Below are 25,522 nucleotides of genomic sequence, written 5' to 3'. Positions count from 1 at the left end.
TACCAGCCAGTAAAAATAAGGCACCCCTGGGAGTCAAGTGAACTTTGAGCTTGTCATTATTTCTACTTTATTCTTTGCTACCCTGGCTGATGTCTCCTACTGTGAACTCTGAATTCAGAGGGAGGAAAGTTAGTTGCTCCCAGGAGACAGGAGTGCTATTCTTTTGTTTGTTCATTCAAAATGTATTTATACCAAGTGGACACATATGTGGAACAACTGGAACTCTCATACACTGCTGGTGGGACTGTTAAATGGTACAATCACTTCGTGAAAACAGTTTGGCAGTTTCTTGTAAAATTAAAACATAGACTTACCATGTGATCCAGCAATTCCAGTTATAAGTATTAACTCAAGAGAAATAAAAACGTTATGTCCTCCCAAAAGGCTTGTACAGAATGTTCATAGCAGTTTTATTTATATTAGCCTCAAAGTGGAATCAAGTCTAATGTCCATCAACACAAATTGTTGATGGACATTAACAACAGAACACTACTAGGTAAAAAAAGGGAATTGGTTATTGATATGATCGAGGGAACGGGTGAACCTCAGAAACATGCTGAGTGAAAGAAACCTGATGCAGAAGTGAGCATACTGTATGGTTCCACTTACGTGAAATTTCACTCTGCAGTAATAGAAGCGTGATGTGGGCTGCCAGGGGCTGGCTGAGGGGTGAGGATTGACAGAAGAGTGATCGAAACCATCTACAATTGTAGTCATATTTACACATGTCAAAACTGTCCTGTGCACTTAAAGATGGCTGCTTTGTTTGTAAATTATGCTTCAATAAAATTGAAAAGATAAGATAAAAAAGAAAAAATACATTATGTTATAGATCATTCAACCATGAAGGCATACAAAGCAGTCAGCAAGTTAAAAAATCTCTTATGATTTTCTCATCAATATACTGTGTGCAGGTCAGCTCAGGAGCAGAAGGAGAAATATGAATTTTTTTTTCTGCTTACAAAAATAACCTGCTTGTAAGAAGTGAAATTCTCACCTCCCTCCCCCCAAAAAGACAAAGAAGTGAAAGGCCTTGTAAACCCAACATTTCAGAGGCTGCCATTGGGACTGGATCATTCCTCCCGTTTATTTCTAAGCCTATTCTAACACATCATTAGATAAACAGTTTAATATTACTAATATTATTTATTAAAATCGTATTTATGAATATAGAGTCCTGGTAACACATTTGGTTTTTCAACTTTCTTCTTCATAAAAACAATATGTGTTATGTATCTTAATTTCCATACTTAATTCTTTTTACTTTTTGTATAGCTCCATTGAAGTATAATTTATTTAACTGGTGTCCTTTTCAGGGCCCATTTGTTGCTATTTTTCATTCTTGAAAACAGTAACAGCCATCCTTGTCATTACATAGCATGAGGATTCCTATATATAAGTTGGCTTTAAAGTTTCTTGCTCAAAAGGCATAACAGTTTTAAGGAGGGGAAAATGATTTCCTTTCTGTCGCTGTGGCTGCAGGATATGGTGGGGAGGGGGGAGGAAAGGAGGTATATTCTCAGGGATTCCGGTTTTTATAATGCTTTCTTTATTAGACAAGATTGTTAATTACAAGACAAAAAAACCCCTACAACTCTCGCTGATCTAGTGAAAATGGATTTTTGTTGAAATGATTCTGTTTGGTTCATAGGATTGTGGGAAATTTTGGTACACATTGAGTAACCTGTGAGGCAGCCTGAGTGGAAATCACCACGGTAACACTGCTGCTATGGGAGAATTGGTTTCCAAGTTCAGAAACCTGTTTACAAACAACCTGAATTCACTGCAAGCAGAAACTACACCTAATTAATTGTTGTGGCCCAAAGACTTTGTGGAGTCTCACCGTGGGTTGTGTGGTCTTATACCGTAACTGGGCTTCTCCACTAAAGCACGTGTTCTGTTTCATCCTCAGCTGGGTGTACTTACTCAATTCTGATGCTAACCTTCTGTAGTTAGCACCTGACCCCGAAGGTTTATGGGCTCAATCCCTGAGATATGGTGATACAGCAAGAAAGAAATTTTTGGTCTTTGTCCTAGTTCCTGGCCTAAGAGCGTCTAAAACCTTTGAAACTTCCCTGAGTGTTAGGGGTGAGAAGAGTTTTTTGTTATTCATTTTAACCTCCTTTAAACCATACCTGAGTTTATACTAATGAAGTGATTCTTTGTGTCCTTAGATAGCTTCAGGACAGGAACTGGTTACCAGAAGAACCAGCAACGTGATTAGAGGGTTGGAATTTTTGGTCTCATTCCACCCTCAACATCCCAATGATGAGAGGGGGCTGAAGATTGTGTTAATCACTAATGGCCATTGATTGAATCAGTCATGCCACTGTGTAATGGAACCTCCATAAAAACCCCTCAACTGTAGGGTTCAGAGAGCTTCCGTGTGTCAAGAAGGTGGCACACTCCAACTCCACGGGGATAGAAGCTCCTGTGCTCAGGACCATCCAGATCTTGCCCTATGTACTTCTTCATCTGGCTGTTCAACTGTGTTCTTTATAATACCCTTCCTAATAAACAAGTAAACGTTAAGTAGAGTGTTTCCCGGAGTTCTGTGAGCCATTAGAGCCAGTTATCAAAGAGGAGGAGGGAGTTGTGGGAACCTTCAATTTATAGCTGGTTGGTCAGAAGTCCCCGTGACAAACTGGACTTGTGACTGGCATCTGAAGTGGGGGGAGGAGGAGGAGCAGTGTTGTGGGACTGAGCCTTTAATCTGTGGGATCTGATGTCAACTCCTAAGGAAGTTAGTGTCAGAATTCAATTAGACTGTAGGATATGCAGCTGAAGACCCAAGAGTTGGAAGATTGGTTGTAGGTGAGGAAAAACTCTTACATGTTTGTTGTCAGAACTTAATCGCTGTGACTGAAAAGCAGATCTCAGTAGTCGTCAAGACTGCCCTCGTGTCATTTGCCAGCCACACTTTGAGAGTCCCCAAACCAACCATATTTCTGACCAATTGGCTACAAATTCAGGGCTTCCCATGACTCCGTCAGGTTTGATAACTCATTAGAATGACCTACAGGACTCAGGAAAGCACTAAACTTACAATTACAGCTTTATTATAAATGATAGTGATCAGGAAAAGCCAAATGAAGAGACACAGAGGATGTAGCCTGAGGGGCAATACAGAGCTTTTGTGCCTTCTCCCATGGACTCATGGTGTGTCACATTCCAGGCACCTCAGTATGTTCAACCAGGAAGCTCCCACGAGCCTAGGTGCCTGGAGGGGTTTCATCAGATGAACTCAATCTCCAGACCCCTTCAGTCCCTGGAGGTGGAAAAGTCCAATCAGTCATGTGATGGGTCTTTCTGGTGACCAACCCACCATTCTAAAGCTGTCCAGGGGCCCATCCTGAGTCACCTCATTAGTGTAACATAGACACTCCTACCACTCATGAAATTCCAAAGTTTTCTGAAGTTCTGTGCCAGGAACCAGGGACAGAAACCAGATACAGTATAATCTTTATTATACCACAGCAGTATCACACTCTTGGTTATTACCATTGTGCCTGTCTCCCTGGGAAGCTTCTGGGAAGGCAGGGAGCTTAACCTGTTGTTTGCCAGTGAAGTTCCAGAATCTTATCTGGGGTCTGTCACATAGGGAGCGCTCTATACATTTGCTGAGCAAATCAGTGAGGCTGATCTGATGTAGTTCTGACTTCAGGTATTGGTTATGTCAGTTCAAAAATAAAACTCTGTAGCCAAGACATCTGTCAACAGAGGAGTGGCTGAATAAATCACAGCTCATCATACAATGGAATTACTATTGAAAAAAGTAAGAAGATGCTGTAGATAGATGTGCTAATAATAGATAGATCTCCAAGTCAGATTATGTAGTATAACAAAAAGAAAAAGAAAACAAAGTCAAGGTGCAGAACAGTATTGATGGTATGTTCTCTTTAACATACAATATAAAGTATTTAAATCCTAACTGTACAGCCTCGTGACAATTTCCTAATTAATACATCTGTGTTTGCCACTTGGTAGATTGAGTTATAGAACATTTCCAGGACTTAGAACTCTTTCTCATATTTCTTTGTAGACCATACCCTTTAAATGGAGCCATTATTTTAATTCCTCTCACTTCAATTTTTCCTGATTTAGAACTTTATGTATTTGGAATCACAGAGAATATACTGCCTATTTAAACTATTCTATCCGGTTACAAATAACGCTGTGTGACCTGCTTTTCCTGCTTAGCACTATGTGATGAATATCCTGCAATTATAATCTGCAATAAAATCATGACTTTAAATTGCTGTATTATAAATAGTATGTTCTCTGTTATATTTAACTATTCTATTTTTTAAAAATTATTATTCATGAGGGAAGAAGAATTCAGAGAATCCATACAGGCAGCAAGTGGAGAAACTGGAACTCAAACCTTTATCTCAGGCGCTCAGTCTTCCACTGCAAATAGCTAAGTGCTCAAATATGGGCAGAGCCTTGCAGATGTCTTGCACGAGGCATAATGATAACAAGAATGACTAATAAGTATTAATGGCTCATGACAAAAGAACAAATGCCATTACCTTAATATATTAGGCATATTAGTACTGTTTGTGCAGTATTATTCATGCAAATATTATTAGCCTGTGGCAGGGACAGTTGTTGGACCCTGAACTAGTCTCATAGCTCAGGTCTCCGCCCTCCTTTCCATATGTGCAAGGGCTGGGACTTCTAGGGACACGCCCCGTAGCGCTCCGAGGGGCCAATCGGCGCCCAGAAGGCGGGACTCTGGGAGCGACAGCTGTGCTACCCAGTGCGCAGACAGCCGGGGCCGACCCTGGCCAATGGGCAGGCTCCTCCGAGACGGTCGGAAGTGGTGAGGCGGCTCCGGGGGCCGTTGTTCAGTGCCCGGGCTGTCTGAGGAGGTTCTGGGTCTGTGGCTGGTTCGTCCGCTCGGCGTTTTTCCTCGGTTCCCGGGTGAGAGTTGCGACGGGCCGCGCCTGGGGAGCTTCCTGTGGCCTCCAGTTCGGGAGGAGGCCGGCATCCCGAGGGTGGGGTGTGTGGGCGAGGGGCTTCTGGGCCTTGGGGTCGTTGGCGTTTCTCGTAAGGAGAAAGATGCCTGCGCCGCGGCGTCTCCTCTGGCCAGTGGGGGAGGCCGTACTTTCTCTGGGAACCGGAGCCTCGACAGCCCCTGGCGGCACCGCCCCTTCCCGGCCTTGGCCCCAGGGGGACCGGGAGGCGGCCGTCCGGAGCGCCGCCGTGGGCGCTGCGCCCCGGGCGGAGCTGGGCCGCAGCCCCAAGCGGCCAGCGTGAGGGGTCGCAGATGGCCGGGTGCGGGCTCTACGCCGACGGACCCGGGTTGAGTCCCCGCCCTGAACAACTGTTCGGCGACTGTCTCCCTGGGACTTTCGCTTTCGCGGTCCCTGAAAAGGGGAGGATGACGTTCACCTTGTAGGTTGTGGTCTGGATTAAAAGATTGTCTATGTAAAGCGTTTGGCAGTCAATCGAGGCACAGTAAATGGTGGCTAGTATTTGCGAAGCTGATGCCCTCTCCCCTCCGCATCTCCGACCTCATCTGCCTCGTTGGGGGAGGGGACAGTTGGAAACCGCCTCCTACCGGGTCTGGACCGTGCGGTGGTGTGTCCACCCCCTCGGGCACAGGGAAATTCCGGGAATCCTGGTCGATCTGTAAAAGAGGGCTTCCTTCTAAGGTTTGAAGGAAATTTACGCTACCAAAGCACTTCCTTGCATTCGCTCATTTACTCCTCACAGTGACCATTGCCACTTGTCTGTGTGGTGAAATCTGAGGCCCAGGAAGGGTAAATCACAACACATCTGCTGAGTGGCCAAACCAGAATTTGACCCTCAGAGGGGCCAACTCCGAGCCCTGCGTGCCATCCCAATCCCCTTGCAGCTAGAAAACCGGACACTTCACCTCATCCGAGGCTCTGGCCTCGGCTTAGTGGGCTGAAATAGGTCACGTCCAGGGTCAGTGGGTCAGCCCTGGGAAAAGTATGAGGCTTCCCGCTTTTGGCAACATAATTTATTTTCATAGGTAGATGCTTTCTAACACTAGTTTACATCATAACAGAGTGGGTATCTTGAACAGTGTCACTCCCTAGTTTAAAACTCTTCTGTGGTTTACCACTGAGCTTGGAATATAATTGAGTAGTATTCTTTTCTCTCCTACATGATAAGGTCCTGACTGATTCCCCTTTTTTCATTTTGCTTTTTCAGATCTATCTGTACTTTCTCTCATTGACTCTTAGGCCCACTGCCTGAACTACATCCTTTATCTTATTTACTCTTTGCATGCCTGGCTCTTTGCAATTCGGGTCTTAGTTTGAATGTCATCTCCTCAGAAAGGTCTTCCCTCACACCTTTATCTAGAGTCCCTTTACTCCATCTCCAGTTGTCTACTTTTCCATCAAAATATTCATCTTAAGGTATATCTGGGTTTTTTGCTTGTTTTTCTCTATCACTAAATTGTTCTGTTAAATCAGAGATCAGACACTGTATTTCTTTAATTTGTAAAGTATTTTTAGTACTAGGGTACAAGTGGCACACGGGGTTAACATGTTAACTTAGTGTGTTAAATGACAGTACTTGTTTTGAAACGTGAATTAGTTTGGAAATGTCAAAACCATTAGAGAGCCCCATTAGGGGTAAGCATTTTAGAACATTTTGCGTCACGGAAAAGGATAATCTAAAGTAAATATTGGTAATAAAGTTGCCAGGACTTTGCTTTCTTCCTTGACATCTTGTTTAGAAAGAAGGAAAAACTTTACACTGGAGAAACCTGGCACTGTCTCAACGAAGTGCTCAGCAGCATCATCTGTATTAATAAGGCTGTTGATATAATGTGCTTTCTGATGTAATGCATTGAGATGAGCACCACATCACTGCTATGGTGTTTTTGCCAAAAATGTACTAATCATAAGAAAACATAAAATGAACCTAAATTGAAGGGCATTCTACAAAATAACTAGCCAGTGTATTTAACAAGGGTGATGAAAGATGAAGAAAGACTGAAAAAATACCCTAGACCAAAGAAGATTAAAGAGAAATAACAACTAAATTCCACATGTGACTCTGGATTGCATCCTGAAACAGAAAAAGGGTATTAGTGGGATGAGTTGTGAAATTTGAATAAGATCTGTAGATTAGTTACTAGTATTGTATTGATTTCCTGCACTTGATAATTTTACTATGGTTATTTATGATGTATTGAGTGAGAAGTAGGTGGAAGTTCTTTTTTTTTTTTAGTTATAGTCAGTTTACAATGTTGTGTCAATTTCTGGTGTACAGCACCATTTTTCAGTCATACATGAATATACATATATGCAGTATGTGGGAGTTCTTTGTGCTGTTTTTGCACGTCGAATTACTTTAAAATGAAAATCAAAAAATAATAAAAAGATAAAACCCAAGTGTATTGGATATTAAATAAAATGCACTGGTTTCGGTGACATTTTCTGTGCACTGTTTGTTTTTGTATTTTGCATGTCATCCTTAAAAGCAGAAATGAAATTGAAAGATCACACTTCTTCCTTTGTTGTTTTCAGGAAAGCTAGAGATGGCTGAATTTCAAGGTGACCAGGACACTCGACTGTGTGACAACTGGTAAGAAATCTAAGAAATGTTACTGGAATGAGGACAAACTAGCTTCTGTAAAGAGTTGATTTATTTATTGGCAGGTTAAAATTGGAGCTGTATAGTATGTGGTGCAAATATATGAGACTAAAGCTTTTTTTTTTTTTTAACAATTTTGGATAAGGTTGCTTGTTTTAAATTTGACAAGCTGGTTAGTTTAGGTAGCATAGAGTAGTGACTAGAGTGACAGGATGAAGCTGGGAGTCAGGGCTCTTGTTCCTATCTGTAATTAGTTAATGACTTTTGGCAAGTCACTTGACTGCTTTGGAGCCTCACTTTTCTGACATAGAGGTAAGGGAATTTATTTTTTGTCTTTCTGAAAAGTATATTTTTTTAAAGGTACTAAAAATATAATGAAATATTTGGACTCAAGCAGTGTCTTTCAAAGTGTGTTGCAAGGATTTCCCTGAATGGCCGCAGTGGCTGTCTTGAGGTTGATTGTGAGCAAGGCTTAGTGAGCTTGGCTTTATGTCTAGTAGTGAGAAAACAGTTCAACCAGAGCAGCTTAATTGTTTTTATAAAGAATATTGCTGAGGGAATGTTCCATTGCTTAAAGAAAAAAAAAAGTCAAAGTTTTCAGCAGTCTAGTTTAATCATTATCATTTCATGATTCCAGAACTGTTAGACTGGGTGTGGACTTGAATGTCAGGCTTTTTTATTTTGATGTTTTTACCGCACGTGAGTGACAAGAAAGAGCAACTCTTTCTTGCTGAAATGAAACTTAGTGCAGCTGATCAGCCAGTTCGTGGTTGAGATTTCTCAAGAGCTTGTGTTTTAGTAATATATGAGTTCCCTCACTGACAGCTAAAGAAAAAAGCAAGGCAGAGCTACCTGTGCTGTGTTTAACTTACCAAATTTGGTAGAAGGAAAGAGATGTTGATGAGAAAAGTTGTTTGACCCAGATTGGTGAAAGATTGAGCCAGATAAAAATTTTTCTTTTTTTATTGCCTTTTTCTTCTCAGCTTCTTGACGGCATTAGGATATAATCAGAGCAGCTGCTGGGCACAATATTCTTTCCCTGTGTGGAATTAAGATTTCATTTCTGTGAAGGTGTCTTGCTGTACAGGGTATTTTTTCCTACTGTGCCACTATTACCTTTGCCATTTTGAAAACTTTTTTAACTTTGTTTGGGTTTTGTATGTACTGTTTGAGATCCAAAGTATAATAACCAGTGATACAAAAAATCACAAGGAAACATTGTGATTTTATAAGAAAACAGACATTGGCTTTGACATCAGTTAAGATATTCTTATTTTATCAGTCCACTCCAACTGAAGGAATCTCATACCTAGGACAATATATAAATAACTATGCTAAGGGAGTTAAAAAAAAAAGTGGGGGGTGTAAGTTAATGGAAAGCTAATGAAAACAAGGTTATTCGGAGCCCAAGCAATTTATTTAAAGAAAAAAAGCAGATTAGCATGGAAAGCTGATTAAGCCAGCACAAACCTCCTATCTAAGTAGCCCTGTTTAAATTCCAGGCTTTAAAATTTTGTCTTTAGAGCCATATTTCTGTTGTTCCCTAAGCCATATTTCTGTTGTTCTTTGTTCAAAAAATACGAGCTGCGATTAGACCTACTGGATCAGTAAAAAGAATAGTTTATCGTGATTGAAGATTTTTTTGCATGTTATCTCTTTTCTTACTGTATTGTCTGATAGATGGGAGAGTTCGGTTCTAGGAAACAGAGTTTCAGTGTTAAAAGATTTTGACTTTTTATCTTTGCATGTATTAAAGAATTAATCTCTGGCTCCTTGTGTTTGGGGATTTTTCTGGAAGCCTTGGCTTGCCTTTCAGTCATTTCTATCTAAAATGAAAATTCATCTGTAGCTTTGCTAGTCCTTCCTTGGGGCTTTTAGCGGTTTTATCTGGAATGGAATTGTGTTTTCATTTATCTCACTTAAACCATCTTGATATTATCTGTAGGTAGGAAGCAAATGTATTGGTATTTTGTCTGCTTTGTAAGGTTTGGTGGGACTATCTTGGCAGTTAAATTTAAAAAGAAAACCATCAGGCAGCTGTTTCATGTAATTGTTGTAAATATTGTTTATCTTTTTCTTTCAGGGTATCTCAATAGGTGAAAATGTGTAGTAGTAAATACTGCTCTGTGGTCTTAACCTGACGGCTGCCTTTGATTCTTGCTTCTTTATGTTATGATTTTGTGGTCCTTAATATTTTCTGTTTTAATTCTAAAATTTTAGTGGCCTTATGTGTGCAGAATGCTCTATGTCAGGAGATTATTCTAAATAGATCTGTAAAATAAAAACGAGACATTTATTTTCTTGACTTTTGCTGTTAAGAAAATTATTGTCAAAATTATGAAAAAAGAATCTAGCATCTTAGCACCGTAATCAGTAATTACTGGCTTTAATTTTTCATGGCATCTGTGCACAGAGGATTTGCAATCAGCATACAGCTCTGCTTCTTGCACGTTGTTGGTGTACCATATTTAACTTAGCTGTTTCCTTGTTTACACATTTTTAATGGTTTTCAGTTTTTTACCATTTTATGGCACTCTAAATGAAAATCTTCATAATTCCAAGAGTGGGACTACTGGGTTAAAAAGCATATAGTTTTATGGTCCTAGAAACATATTTTTAGGCTGTTGATAAGCAGTGGTTTTACACTACCACGGGTGATGAATTAAAGTACTAGTTTTATAACATCTTTAATAGTGGGATTTACTAATTTTAATATTTATTGATTTAATAGATTTAAATGGTAACTTTGATTTATAGCTCCTTCCACTGTATATTTTAATATTCTACAGTTTTGAGATAGTTAGGCTGAATTTAAAGCCAGTGGTTTCCTTAGAAAGCTGGGAATTTTGGAGAAAAAGGGGAAGTTAAATGTGTCAAAACATTGGTAGTTTCCCTCTTTATCTGTTAGTTTCCTTCCCATCTTTTACACTTGTTATTCTGTGTCACCTTCCAGTTTTAGCATGAGAACTACCTTAATAGTTCTACCTTTGGATGAAAATGAATTTGTTTTTTTTGGTGCCTTGGGCTTTCAGACTGGGAGTATGACTATAGCTGGAGGCGTATCAGTCATCTTACTTTGAAATGTTTCTTAGACTATGTATGAAGATTATGAAAGAGAAGTAAGCTATCTACAACTTAGTGTGGGAGAAGATTTCTGTAGTATTTAGCTTCCGAGGCAAAATGGGTTATTAAAGATTTGTTGTGGGGGAGGGAGAATATAGCTCAAGTGGTAGAGGAAATGCTTAGCATTCACCAGGTCCTGGGTTCAATCCCCTGTACTTCCTCCAAAAATAAGTAAATAAATAAACCTAATTACCCCCCCCAAAAAAAACTGAAGAAAATTTTGTTCTGTAACTAGCTATTCATCCTATTTAGTATTTTATTTTCTGAAAATCTATTCTAGGTGACATATTTATAGGCACATTCTTTTTTTTTTTTTGTCAGTTTTTTTTTTTTGAGTTTACAATGTCAGTTTACAATGTGTCAATTTCTGGTGCACAGCACAATTTTTCAGTCATGTATGAATATACACATATTCATTTTCATATTCTTTTTCATTGTGAGCTACTACAAGATCTTGAATCTATTTCCCTGTGCTATAGGCACATTATTTTAATGCATTCTTTAGTTAGACTGTGGAATTGGAGTTTCCTAATGGGTATAACCAAATAAGTAAATGGAAGGCCTTTGAATATTATGTGCCTCTTGTTTGTGTATATATATACTCTTGTTAAATTTAAATGATCTTTTTCACTCAGGATTGTCATATCGTCCCTTTTCTTAACTTAGATATGGTCTTTAATTGGATCCCTTAAACCCAAGGAGAATGGCAAAAAGTGAATGAGGTGACAGGACTGGGGGAAGGGGTTCAGGATTTCATTTTTGTACATTTCTGCAGTGACATTTATACCAGCCCAGCCAGAGCTTGTTCCCAGCTAGCATCCAGCCTGCTTTGAAAGACATGTGGGACATAAAGTAGGCAAGTTTGTCTCCATTGACTGTCCCAAAGCTGGCATCTGCTCTTTTTGGTTTGGCTTTTAGTGGAATGAAATCTAATGGTATTAAACCTACCTGCTGAGACTGGGAGTGAAATTTTTTTTTTTTAAATAATCCTGGAGTGGATCATTGTGCTTTGGGGCATGGTTGGATGCCTAGCTCAGCTCTTCTTGGCATCTGACTTCCTGTTATTGGTTGTGGCTCTGACATCTAGAAAGTGAGGCTGAGCTTTTAGAGGTAGTGTATTAGCACTGATAACTCAGTGTTGCACAGAAGACTCAAAAGCTTCAGGAGTTAATTCTTGAAAAGCAGGGGTAGTAACAGTAATAATACATTAGATACTCACTAAAGAAAAGTAATGGAGACTAAAAGTTAGACAGGACAGATTTCCATGTGATACCTCTGGGTATAGATGTCAGTAATTCTTGCCTTTTTCTTTGATCTATTTCTGTAGCAAAAAAGAAATTCCTGTGTTTAACTTTACCATCCATGAGATCCACTGTCAAAGGAACATTGGTATGTGTCCTATCTGCAAGGAACCATTTCCCAAATCTGACATGGAGACTCACATGGCTACAGAACACTGTCAGGTGAACCACCAAGTATTCAAACGTTCATAAATGGATTATACTTGCTATTGTGTAATAGCAAGCGAGCGTATTGTCACAAAGCCAATTTATTGATTCTTACTTCTTACCCTAGGTGACCTGCAAATGTAACAAGAAGTTGGAGAAGAGGCAGTTAAAGAAGCATGAGGTAAGTTTCCCTACATTGTGAAGGGAGTGAGTTACCATGGGGCCAATCCTGCCGAGGTTACAGAGCCACGTGCAGAGCAGAAAGCCAGTCTTGTTGAGTTTGTTCTCCACCAGCTCCATGCACACTGCCACTCAAAGCCTATTTGAAGCTTTAACTATTTGCTGCTAGATTTGGCTGAATGGCTGTTGTGCTTTGTGCTCAAGCCTCAGAGCCTTTCTCTTTGGAACTGAGTCATTTCTGCTGGGGTTTGGCTGTTGGCAGGCTCACTGAGCACTAAACCGAGCCTGGTGTTGGATAGTGTGATATGACCTCTTTAGCACAAAGCCTGCCTTACTTACATCTTGTAATTTCATTTTGACTTCTCGATCACTTAGATAACATATTGTTTACACCTAGAGATTCTCAGAGAACATTTGATGAGAGAAAACATAGTATCATGTGGCCCCTAGTTGAGATAAAACTGGCCATAGTTGAATGAGTTTATATATTGAATGAACATATTCACCAGTTAAAAAAATCCCAGGAAGTGTTTAGTTGGTGGTCACACAGGAGTGTGAATACATATATAAAAATTCATCAAGGTATGCACTTAAGATATGTGCATTTCATTCTTTGTGACTTAAAATTATAAATGAATTACTAGTTTAAAAGGTGACTCATACATTCAATGTAAAAAATTTGGAAAATATAAAAAGAAAATAAGAATAACTCATGACCCCACAGCTCAGAGATAAACGTCTCATGAATAATTTAGCACATTTCATTAATTTTTTTAAGCATTTGACCTATGTTTTACTAGGCCAAACCAGCAAGAAGGGTTATGATTGAGGTTATGTTAATAATAATAAAGAGGAGGGTATAACTCAGTGGTAAAGTGCATACCTAGCATGCATGAGATACTGGGTTCATTCCCCAGTACCTCCATTAAAAAAAATAAACAAACCTAACCCCCCCCAAAAACCCCTCAAAACTAAAACAAACAAGCAAAAAACAATAATAATGAGTATTTCTGTGACTTTTAACATCTACTTGGTGCATAAAACAACCTCCAATCAACTGCCCTCCTCTTCTAGTTTCTCTCCCAGGTATTTCTGGGAGTCACATGGTGATCCACTAATCATCATAAAAGTACAAGTACAAAGTATTTCCTGAAAACAAAAACAACAACAACAAAAAGAGCAAAGTATTTCTTAACATTCTTGCAAGTCAGGCTTTGACAGTTGTAGACATTGAAGTTCTTAGCTTAAGTTCCCAAGTTTTGGAATGTCCATATCATAGTAACATTCCTTTTAATCTTTTAAATTATTTAGTGCTTTAGTGACCATTTCAAATTAAATGTGAAAGTATTGTCCATCATCTGCTGAGTACATTCACATTCTTGGGTCATCTTCATTGGTGATTCTTGATTTATTTCGTTAATTTAAAGCCAGTGCTATGTGTGGATGTGCAGATTACAAAAATCAATGTCTTTCTAAAGAGCAGTCCTTCTTCTTCATTGCCAGGTACTTAAGACAAATTGGAGTAGTAAGGGGAAATTGGTCTGAGGGGAGCTTTGACAAGCTTGTATGAATTGCTGTGCTTTTTGTTCCTGTACTTCTCAGGCTGATTGTGGGTTACTTTGTAATGTGTGCACAAAGTGATGAGAGGGTGACTGAGTAAATTCCTTATAAGAGTTTCCCTTTTGTAGAACCTGGTGGCAGGACAAAGAGGGAAGCTGTAACTCTTAAATACATAGAAAATCATGTCAGGCAGAGCAGGGTTGGAAGCGAGTATTGTTGTGAATACTTTTTGCTTTCCTTGCCCTGTACTAAAACGTGGCCTGTCTTAGATTTGCATGTTAACTGCCTCATTATTCTGTGTTGCAGGAGATTGAGTGTCCTCTACGGCTTGCCCTTTGCCAGCACTGTGATTTGGAACTTTCTGTTCTCAAACTGAAGGACCATGAAGATTACTGTGGTGCCCGGACGGAGTTGTGTGGCAATTGTGGGCGCAATGTCTTGGTGAAAGATTTGAAGACTCACCCTGACGTTTGTGGGAGAGATGGACAGGAGAAGAGAGACGAGGTTGCCATGCCATCTAATGCATATGATGAATCTTGGGGTCAAGATGGGATCTGGATTGCATCCCAACTCAGACAAATGGAAGCTCTGGACCCACCCATAAGGCTACCTCGAAGGCCCCTGAGAGCCTTTGAATCTGACCTTTTCCATACCAGGACCACCAACCAAAGGAGCGTGACAGCCCGGTTTCCAATTCAGAATAATCTACGTGAGTTGCGTTTAGGATTAGAAAACTGGAATGACATCAGGATCTCGGGGCAAATGGGAACAGGGCTTTGGAGCCAAATAAATCTTAATTATAGAAACCTGACTGTAGCTAGGTAGCATGAGGAAGAACACTTAACTTTCCTATAGGTGAGAATAACAGAACCTCTTTGCTATTGGATTACTCTTGGATGGCAGGGTTGATGGATGATGATGCTGTTAATAGCTAACTTTATTGAGCATGCCCTGCGTGCTTCAGGCATTTGCAAAGTGCTTTGCAGGTATTAACTCATTTAGTGCTCACAGCTGGTTTATGAGCATAGTTAAGTAGTAGAGCTGGAATTTGAATTCAGGCAATCTGACCCCATGCTTTAAAGGCATTCTGCTATAATGTAGAAAATACGTGTAAAATGTTTAGCATAGTATCTGCCTCAGTTACAGCTCATTAATACTGCTTAGTAATAAAATAATTAGAATAATAATGGAGCCTTTTACCATGGCACTTAATATATGGAGTCCTGTAAGAACTGAAGGGCTGGACCTCTTTTTCTGCGCAGATTCCTATAAACCTTGAATTTGCTAGGCATGGACTTGAGTTGACAGATGGCAGTATCTCTAATGTATCTTGAATACTGGTTGGTTTTTTTTTTCCCCAGTGGAAGAACAAGAAAGGCAGGAAAGGAATAGAAGCCGACGGACCCCCAAAGAGGGTGGTGAAGACAGTGCGAACTTGGACTTCATGTTGGCCCTAAGTCTGCAGAATGAAGGCCAGGCCCCCAGCATGGCAGAGCAGGACTTCTGGAGGGTCATATGTGAGGCAGACCAGTCCCGTGAAGGTCCCAATGCTCTGGATGACATAAGGGGTAGGTTTGTTTATTCTGCACTAGCCTCTTTCTGTACAGTTTTTTAAAGTCCTAACACTAAACAATTTGTTTAAAATGGAAAGTTTTTATGAGAATGAATTTTTTTATTTTGTTTATTAGCTTTCCCCCACCCTTTATTTTTAAAAATTGTCAGAATAGTACAGCCAGTATCTGTATACCCCTCATTTATGTTCACCAACTTTAATTTTTTTATTTTACTATTCTTTATATTTTTTCCCCTGTGAACCAGCTGAGAATAATTTGCAGACATAATATTTTATCCCTAAATCCTTCCTGCATCTTAAGATGAATTTCTTAAGAACAAGGGCACTCTCAAATATCACTGTCAGGAAGGTTCCTTCCTTGTACATAGTGTCCTTTTTAGTTTTGTTTTTAAAATCCAGGATTGTGCATTACATTTAGTTCTTTCTAGGTTCTTTTAGTTAAGCCCCCTCCCTCCACCTCCCTTTTCTCCTTTAGAGCATTGGTATTTTTGAAGAGTCCAGGCCAGTTGTTCTGTAGAGTATTTCTTTCTCAATTAAGATCTGTGTGATTATTTTCCCATGTTTAAATTCAGCTTATAGTTTTGGCAGGAATGCTCTATTGGCCATGCTGTGTTTTCCTCAAGATGCCAGTTTGTCCAATTATTCATCTAAGTGGGGTCTGCCAGGTATCTCCATTATAAAGGTAGCCTTTTTACGTCATAATAGGTATATGCAGGATGTTATTTTTAGATTGTTGGGAAACAGGATATCTACACAGCCTTATGTAGCAGTTTTAGTATTCACTGATGTTTCTTGGTTGAATCAAGTATTACTATGGCGATTTTAAAATGGTAATTTTTCTGTTCCTATCCTTCGTTCTATGTTTATTGTCATTCTTCTGTAGAGAACTTTGCTTCCCTCCGCACCCCCATTTAAAAACAATTCTTTTTTATTAGTATTATTGGACTCATGAATTAAAAGTAAGCTTTAAAGTAGGGGAGGGTATGTAGCTCAATGGTAGAGTGCACGCTTAGCATGCAGGAGGTCCTGGGTTCAATCCCCGGTACCTCTTAAAAAAATAATAAATAAAACTGATCCCCCCCTCCAAAAGAAAAATCCCCTATAATTGATTGATTGATTGATTTGGAGGGGTGGAGGTAATTAGGTCTTTGGTTTTTTAAAAAAAATTATTTTTTTTAACTGATTTATTGGAGATTGAACCCAGGACCTTGTGCATGCTAGGCACACACTCTGCCACAGAGCTATAGCCTGCTTCCTAAGACCCCCTAAGTTTAAAAAATTAAAATTGGGTTATGAGCAGTGAACCGCCCATTGGGTCTCTTGTTTAGAGAATAATATGTTTGAGAAATGGATGTCATATTTAAAACCCTCACGTTGTAAGATTTTAGGGACTTGAAAATTAATTAGCTCTCAGCTGTGGTTTATCTTCATGTCACTGTAAGGATAGTGATTTCAAGAACAGTAGGATTAACTCTTAACATTTTGTTGATTTTGATAAAATAGAAATTGGTCCTGGCTCCAAGCATTGAAGTTGGGTCTTTCTATAGCCTGGTTAAAGGAGATAAATGGTAGTGTTAATAGAAATCTGGATAGGCAATGACATTTTTCCTTTTTAAAATTTTTGTATATTCTTAATTACAATAAATTACATTACTTTGAAGAATAGTAAATACATGAGCAGTATTTTTTTTTTATGGTCAAACTCAAACCCACTCTAGACAGTGGCTGGTTAACATGTAGATTCAAAGACTGTGGAAGATGAGTCTCTGATGCCTTAGAAGGTTATGTCCCCATAGGTTGAAAAACTACTATTTAGGTTGTATTTTCTTCCTTAAAAATAATGCTTTGTATTGGGGGGGGTGTAAAAATAGATAATTTGCATATGTAATAAAAATAGAAAATAGTAAAAATGTGTAAAAGGGAACATGTCTTTTTCACCCACTGGTGAGTTTCCCAGTTCTCCCCAGAGGTCACCACTTTCAGCAGGTTCTCAGATAGCTTTATATTCTTTGTGTATAAAATATGTGAATGTATAATACAGTGGAATTGTTTAAGAGCTGATTTTATTAGGGAGACATCCTGAATTTGGGGGAGCAGAACAAGGCTTCTCAGTGTTTAGCTTTGTATTCTTTTCCATGTCTAAGTGTGGCAGCCCTTTATGGAATGTTGATATTCAGGTCTCCCTTTTGTTACCTTTGATCTGTTCTGTTTTACCTAATAGCTGCTGCTTCTTTCCCTTAGGAAAATGTCCTAGTCCCACATAAAGTGTTTTCCAAATTCTGAGCAGTGTCTTTTCATCGTGAGTCTTCTTATCAGCGGTTCAGACTTGACTTCTATCAGAGCATTTAGATTAGTGAAGAAAGTAAAATCACAGTAGCACAGTTGTGGCAAGTGAAGATTCTGCATTTAGTGTAGTTTTATTTTTTCCTTTCTTGGCCATTTCTTAGATTACTTTATTGACTTTTCCTTGTTTGCATGTTTCATTCCATCTTTCTGCTAGCTTGGAATTTATTCTCTTGTCTCTGTTCCTGTAGTGGTTGCCCTGGAAATTTTAGCATGTTTATTTAACTTAGCAAAGACTAAATTTAATCAACCTATCACACTTCTCTTAATTAATACAGTACCCTTAGAATTTATAAATGATATAGACATTTCTTGTTTTATATACTGATTGTATTTATCATTTTATTTATTATATGTTTACCATTTTCTTTGCTCATCCATGCTTCCTTGTTTCTCCAAACTTCCTTTTAGAATATATTTCCTGAAGTGAATTCTTTATAAATTCTGTGGATTGTAAATTCTCTCTTTTGGTTTGTCTGAAAGCATCTTTATTTTGTCTTCATATTGATAGTTTCTCTGGTCATACAATTCTAGATTACCAATTATTTTGTCTTAGTTCTTTGAAGATACTATTTTATTTATTCTATTGTTGGTTACAGAGAAGTCATCTGTTAGTTTGTTATTTCTCTGTAGGTGGCTCTGTCTTATTCTGTCTGGCAGATTTTAAGATCTTTTTGTCTTTGGGATTCTGCAGTTTCCTGATGATTTCACTTGCTTTAAATTTTTTGGGATTTAATGGCCTTCCTGATTCTAAATTTACTTTTTTTCATCTATATGGAAATAATCTGTTATTTCTTTGATTATAGCGTGTCTTCCGTGCTCCGTAGTCTCTCCTTAAATTCCGTGTAGGTGTGTTAGACTTCTTTCTGTCCTCGGTTTCTTTACCTGCATTTTCCATTTCCTTGCCCTTGTGCTGCGTTCTGGGTAATTTCTTACCTGTCTTCTTAGTCTGTTATTTAGTATGTCTGTTGAGACTTTCACTCTAATGATTGTATATATATTTTTCATTTGTTCTGTTTGATTCTTTTTTCTTCAGTGTGCTTCATCATTTTAAAAATAATCTCTTTTACCTCTGTGGTCGTGGTCTAATTCTCCTATCATATCTTTAAACATGTTAAATATACTTATTTTTCTATTGTGTCTGAAAATACATCTAAAGTCTGGTTTTTCCTATTTGTTATTTCTGCTGACTCACTCATGGTGGCTTGCTGCCTCCCTGTATGTGTGTGTGTGTGTTAACGTTAAGTTTTTGGGTGTGTTCCTCTGAGGGTATTTATTTATATATGCCTCCAGCAGACACCTGGGATTACTACTGACTGGGATAGATATTTTAAATTGAGCGTCTTAAAACTGTGAAATGTGAATGTATGTAAAAACATAAATGTAGATTCTCCACTCAAACCCATGTTAAGGCCTATTCCTTATTGGAGATTTTTCCCTCTTCTCTGTAGAGCTAGAACCTAGGCAGGCAAGCTTCCTTGCCTCTTCTCACTGTTCACCCTCTACTTGTTCAAAGTCTCACTGAGGCTCTTGTGTTTTGGGAATCCTAGGTTTAAAATTGCTCTTATTTACTCATTTAAATTACTTTTATTTAACAACTTTTTTTTTTTGTACTTTGTACTGGGAGGGTTTTTCTGTTCTGGATATTTGTCTGCCAATGTGATATATGAGCCTCAGTGCCTTCATCTGTAAAATGAGGGTCATCTGGATCTATTTTGTAAGTTTTTCCTGAGGATTGAAATAATGCGCAAAAGGCTCTTAGTTTAGTGCCTAGGGTAATGACACATGTACATTTCTTCCTTTATAGTGGGTAAGCTACTAACTGCTCCTCAGAAATGGTGCCAAGTAATTCTCTTTCTGTAGTGGAAGTTTTTTGCTTAGGGTTTGTCTCTTAGATGGTTTCCCTTTGAGGATCTACAGCCCCACAAATTGCTATCTCTAAGAAATTGCAAAGGAAATCAGACTTTCCTATCAAACCTCCCAAGGTGGGTAAAAGATTGAATCAAGTTGTTTTTGTTCATTTTGAGTCTGACTGTGTGGCCTGATACCTAGGTGCGGCTGACGAGACCATGTTGCCTTGTGAATTTTGTGAGGAGCTCTACCCAGAGGACCTGCTGATTGACCATCAGGTGTGTTGTGAGTTACTGAGGGCTTTAAGTTTTAAGAATGGACACGTACAGGCCATAACTGGTGTTGCAGGCCCTGTGAAGTTGAGCAAACTTTTAATACAGCTGCTATGATAGGGGTAGCAACTGTGTTTTTAACTCTGGTGTTTGTGACTGACATGTGGGTATGAGAACTCAGCTTGTTCCCTCTTGGGCAAAGCACTGTTCACGCCACCAGGCCCAGTTGCTCCCTCCATACTGTGGTGATAGTGTACATCTCTGCTGACCATTTTGTAACCTGGTCTCCTCTCAGGCCACGTTGTGATTTACTAGAGCCGTCCTGAAGTCCTTGCAGTTTTCTGGAAGGGTCAGGGGTCTCTTGAACTTTACTTTTTCTGCCTGGAGATGCGTGGCCTTCTGCCCCTGCCTCCGTGACACACCCAGCAGCACACAGCCCTTACTTACAGACGTGGTTCAGATATGACTCTCAGGAGACCATCCTGTGGAGCACTCTGAAGGCTAGGCCAGAGGTGTCCCACCTGTGTGCTCCCCAGAAGCCCGCATTGCTCTTAGCCTGTCCCCTTCACCCTGTGATGTGGTCTGCTGATCCCCTGTTGGTCTGCACCTCTAGACTGAGTTCCTTGAGGGTAGGTTCTGGGTTTTCTTAGTTTCTGAATCTCTCAATACCTGCTGTGTGAAAGCTGTCAGGTATTTTTGAATGACTGAAAGTTCTTGAGCTATTTAGGAACGATCAGGGAATAGCCTTTGTGTTGGAAGATTACCTGGTGGAAGGAGCCATTTTTCCCCTCAACACTCTTACTGTCTGACTTGGTTTGGTCTAGTCTGGCACTTCTGTAATATTAAGTGGTCCCTGTGCTCTGGGTGGAACATGCACCCCTCACAAGTGGAACAAATACATCTGGTATTTGCTTTGGGAGCAGGATCAGAAAATCCATGGATAGGGATAACAAAGAATGCTTGGGCCTCTCTTACTGTATGGCTGTGGGAAGAATTTGAATCTTTTCGAGTTAATTTGAAAAAAATAATCACATACATACAATAAAAAAATTAAAACAGAACAGAAACACTTAAAAAAGCAAAGTGAGTGTTCCATCTGCGTTCCCTTGACCCTTTTTAGTTTCCCTTTAGGATCCCCAATATTAAGCATTATTAAAATTGTGTGACTTCTAGAAAATATTTTCAGAATGTAGTTTTTTCCTTAACCTCTGCTGTTTTTTTTTTTTTTTAAACCTGTGTTTTTTGAGACAGACAAGCTGTAACCCTCCATGTGCCTTACCTCCGCTCAGTGTGGGCAGAACTTCCCCCAAAGGGGTGGAGGACCCTGAGGTCATCTTCCAGAAGTTAATGCAGCAGGCTGCGAGTAACCAGTTTGACTCTCTGATGGGGCTAAGCAGCTCGCCTCCTGTGGAGGACAGCGTCATCATCCCGTGTGAATTCTGCGGGGTGCAGCTGGAAGAGGAGGTGCTGTTCCATCACCAGGTAAGAGTCTTCGGAGGCCCCGTCCCCTTCACCCGTACTGCTGATCCTCTGTGAGCGAGCTGCAGGCTTTCAGAGCTGAGAATGCTGCTTGGCCTTTAAGTTGCATATGTACCTGATCCCTCTATTGGCCACGCCTTGTTTTGTGAGCTGCATGAGGTATACAGTTACAGGCCTTCTGGCAATGGAAATCATCATATCACTAGGTGAGGTCCAGGGAACCAGGACTCCATTTAAGCAGGCGTGTAGGGCTTCCCAGAGGGGTTAGAGGAGAGCTTCCCTGAGGTCACTGATGTGTTCTACCTCTGATGAGGTGGCTTCTTCCTGTTTGGGTGGCATTTGTGTCTTGCATTCCAGGAGACCAGGATCTAGTTCTAGCTTTGCCCTTATGGTTGACCTTGGATAGGTCCTGTTGTCTCACTGGGACATCTGTAAATGAAGGAGTTAGATTAGATAATCTGAAGCCCCTTTTCAGCTTTTACAGTATAGGATTCCAGGGTCTTAGTGGAAAATACTTTTTTCTGCCCCATCTTGCTTGTTAATGGGAGCTAACACTGAAGGTATTTCAGGGGCATTCGGATCGGGCAGTAGATAAGTAACTGCTTGCTGTCTCCTAGGGGCGACTACAAAATAAGCAACAGTGCAGATTCTCTGTGGTCAAAATGTAGACCTGCTTTTCCAGGCTCCCAAGACCAACCCTTCCTTCATCCGTGCACAAATCAGAGAGAGCTTCTGTCAGTGCACTGAGCGCTGGCAGGAATGACTGGTCTGTTCCAGATGCGTTTGTCTGTTAGTCCCAGTCCTTTCCTCTCAATGATTGTCAGCGTTATCCTGCCCCATCGTCTGCCCCTTTGCCCCCCCAGATAAGGTGTGTGCACCCCACCTGCTTTTCTTTCCTTTCATCCCGCTGCTCCCTCTCTTCTAGGAATGACTCAGCGCAGAGGTACTAATGCTCTAATTTGTTGTTGTTGCTTTCAGGACCAGTGTGACCAGCGCCCAGCCACAACAAACAGCCATGTGTCAGAGGGGATTCCTAGACCGGATTTCCAGCCTCAAGAGACCTCACCAGAGCTGCCCAAGAGGCGTGTCAGACACCAGGGTATTCCGCAGACTGGCTGCTGCCTCGGGCCTGCTTTCCTCTTCTCTTCTGCTCTTCTGACATGGGGGTTGCCTGTATCCTGAGTTACCAAGCACAGTATGATCTCACTGGGGACTCCCTTGTGGCTAGTTGTGGCCCCGTGTTAGACTGAGCTGTTTCGAGTGGAGGTTTGTAGGGTAACGGCTTTGGGGACTGCCATGAGACGTGCTTCGGAGTGAGTGCTCATTCAGCTGCCGGTCTCCTGTCGGTGCCCTTAGTGGGTAATTGGGAGATCATTTTCAGACCTTAACTGTGGCTGCCCTGGGTGCCTGCTTCTAGTTGAAATATGCTCAACTAGAGTAGGGCACTCAAGTTTATTTTCCGTGTTGTTATTATTTAATAGTCTCGTGACTAAGCAAGTAATCTGTTTTTGAAACTCAATTGCTACAAAGCCAATTCGAAATTATTTTTCAAGGTTTGCTTGCACACTGTTGTTGACTAGTCAGGAGGCTGTGCTTGAGGACTTAGGTGCTATACTGTGCGGATTAATGTTCCCAAGCCTGTCCTGGGGACGTGGGTTTCAGCATCCTCTAGGGTAGGGCAGTCGTCTTTTACCCAGGATCCTTTGTTCCTGCCCTGAATCCAGCTTTAGTAGCAAGAGCAGCCTTTTCCCTGAAGCTGGTGCTCTTTTCTCTTCTCAGGAGACCTGTCCTCTGGTTACATGGATGATCTCAAGCAGAAAACGGCTAAAGGGCCCACCTACCCTCTTCCCCCCAGCAGACCCACTAGCAATATGACAGCTACTTCGAACTGCCTGTCAACATCCACGTCAGGCACCAGGACTGCGTGCCAGCCCAGCCCTCCTCGCGCACCAAAGCTCAACAACTCAGACAGCCAGGGCACGCGGGGCTGCAGTCGGAGCAGCCGGAACGGGGCCTTGGCCCCTGGGCACGTTCCAGCCATTCACCCTGTTCGGAGTCTTTACCCAGAAAACCTTGTGCCCTCTTTCCCTCGTGGGCCTTCAGGGAGGTACGGAGCAAGGTGAGAACCAGAGGCCTGGGAGTGGAGCTCGGAGGTAGCTCAGAGAACGTGGGGGTGTGGACTTTGCTTGTACTGTGGCCTGATTCCAAGTGCTCTTTTGCTTTGTGTGGTTTTTTTTGTTCGTTAGTTTCACCTGCTCCTGCAGAGCTGCTTTGTTCTGGTTCCAGCTCTTTCTGTTCCGAGTTTTCTGACCTTTGCTCAGGGGCATCTCAGAAACTAGTTTCCAATCCTTCTCTTTCAGTGGTAGGAGTGAAGGTGGCAGGAATCCCCGAGGCACCCCCACAACCACCAACTTCCGCAACAGGACCGCAAAGGTGAGTGGGCTCCAGCCTGCGGTGTTCAGCGAGGACTGACGTGGGTGGGCTTCTGTGGGTCTTGAGTTCCGAGAGGCAGCTGGGTGTCAGGCCGATTGTGGCTGAAGGATTGTTCTCTGGGCCTTTCACAAGGAGGCTTCCATAAAAGCTTGGTGTTTCTGGGGCTCTTCAGGAGTGCTGCTTTCTCCCTTTCTCCGTGAACTTCACTTGTGTTCTGTTGTTCAACAGGCAAAAGCCCCCAAGCATCAGGGAGCTGGAGATGCGGAGGAGGGGGAGGAGGAGTAGCGGCGTCTGCAGACAGCCTGCGTGTTGGTTCTGCCTCCTCTACACAACTCGCTGCGCTGCAGCCCCGTTCCTCGAGCTCTGCAGGAAGGGGCGATCTTACAGATTTTAACTTTTTCTAGGTTATGGCCATTTTGTGTCTTTTGAGATTGTGCTGTGGGAGTTTGGGGGTTTGAGGGAGGAGGGTTAGCAGGGAGGCTGTTGAGAATGTTTCAGCTTTAGCTGCTGCCTTTTGGCAGCACAAAAATGTAAGTTACCACCTCTCAGCCCACCAGGGCTCCATCTTTTGACATACTGTCACCGCTGCTTCTTGGTGCTGTGTGGTCCTGGTGGAAGGAAGAGAGGGTTCTGGGAACCTGGTACCCACCAGTGAGGTGATGTTCCTCCCTGCGGGGGCCTAAATTTGGGAACGTTTGGGTAACCTCTCCTGTATGCTGCCCATCCCCACTCTAGAATTTGGGCCCCTGGTATGTGTGGAGGAGCTTTGGTAAAGTGTTCAGGCCAGTTGCAATATGTGTTAGGAGCACGGCTTTTGGAGATGAGCTGAGGTGTAGGTGAGTGGATTAGGTGTTTTGTTTTAATCTGCTTCTCTGGCATTTGGCATCACTGCCGTTTGTTTCTGATGGGGAGCACGCTTCTTCATCTTCGCTGCCTTCTGTTGGAGGAGGCCGGGGGCTCGCTTTCCCCCTCAGGGCCGTGCCGGGTTCTGCCCTAATCTGAACTGAGGCCCAAGCTCTTGGCTTGCTCTGAAGACCAAGTGTCAGAGCCCCCTCCCCCTCTTTTAATTTTACTATTATTATTAACATCCTTGTAATAGAAATAAAGTTTGTACTTGGAGTTCAGCCGAGTCTTGTGGTTCCTTCTCCTGCATGCTCTGCGGAGGCCTCGGAGACCTCAGGGAGGCCGGAGTGGGCTGGAGGCAGCTGTGAGGAGTGGGGGATGGTGAGCGGGGCTGGGCTGTCTCTGCGCTTCCTGGAGCCCAAGCAGCAGATGCAGCGTGAGCTCCCTCTGAGTGCGCCGGGCCTTCAGGGTATGGTTTTCTTTTCCTGGACTTGGAGGGAACTGACAGGTGACTGCAGCTCTGAGGATGATTTGGCGGTGGGGCTGGGGGGTGGCGTGCGAAGCACCTCCAACAGAAGAGAGGAAGGCAGATTCCTCAGAAGCCTCAATCCTGAGAGCAGTTGAGCCTTAGTAGAATTATCCATCACCCCTCGGCACCTCACACTTGGCACTCGAACGTCTAGCACCTAAGGTCATTTTGAGCGCATTTGTTTTTCTCCTGAGAACCTAGTGGAGGCGGGAAGAGTAGGAAGAATTGCCCCGATTTCATAGGTGGAAAGGAATGACTTAAGGCTGTGCCACCCTCCTCCCTCCCTGGGACTTAAAAGAGGTGGAAG

At 41.6% G+C, this 25,522-nt stretch overlaps 1 protein-coding gene and 1 long non-coding RNA gene across 2 annotated transcripts; one reads left to right on the top strand and one right to left on the bottom strand.

The window, feature by feature from the left end:
- Positions 1 to 4,781: 4,781 nt before the first annotated feature.
- On the top strand, positions 4,782 to 24,967 carry TRAFD1 (TRAF-type zinc finger domain containing 1). Its single transcript, XM_006204827.4, has 12 exons — positions 4,782 to 4,926; positions 7,515 to 7,572; positions 12,032 to 12,167; positions 12,280 to 12,333; positions 14,199 to 14,601; positions 15,254 to 15,460; positions 19,861 to 19,937; positions 21,183 to 21,413; positions 22,389 to 22,509; positions 23,190 to 23,529; positions 23,771 to 23,843; positions 24,072 to 24,967. The coding sequence occupies exons 2-12, from the start codon at positions 7,526 to 7,528 to the stop codon at positions 24,126 to 24,128; spliced, it is 1,746 nt and encodes a 581-aa protein (XP_006204889.1). The 5' UTR covers positions 4,782 to 4,926; positions 7,515 to 7,525; the 3' UTR covers positions 24,129 to 24,967.
- On the bottom strand, positions 8,527 to 21,298 carry LOC140690965 (uncharacterized). Its single transcript, XR_012066382.1, has 2 exons — positions 21,211 to 21,298; positions 8,527 to 8,620 (listed from the first exon to the last, which is right to left on the bottom strand). It is a non-coding gene; the product is annotated as an uncharacterized lncRNA (long non-coding RNA).
- Positions 24,968 to 25,522: the final 555 nt, after the last annotated feature.

This window comes from Vicugna pacos, chromosome 32 (genome assembly GCF_048564905.1).
Source record: "Vicugna pacos chromosome 32, VicPac4, whole genome shotgun sequence".
NCBI lineage: Eukaryota > Metazoa > Chordata > Mammalia > Artiodactyla > Camelidae > Vicugna > Vicugna pacos.
The sequence above is the reverse complement of the archived record's forward strand: the minus strand, read 5'-3'. Positions and strand labels throughout refer to the sequence as shown.

Excerpts from the sequence above, each read along its gene's own strand:
- TRAFD1 (XM_006204827.4), top strand. The coding sequence starts at position 7,526 with ATGGCTGAATTTCAAGGTGACCAGGACACTCGACTGTGTGACAACTG. Across the intron at positions 12,334-14,198 it reads GGCAGTTAAAGAAGCATGAG|GAGATTGAGTGTCCTCTACG; the intron begins GTAAGTTTCCCT and ends TCTGTGTTGCAG. Across the intron at positions 23,844-24,071 it reads TCCGCAACAGGACCGCAAAG|GCAAAAGCCCCCAAGCATCA; the intron begins GTGAGTGGGCTC and ends GTTGTTCAACAG.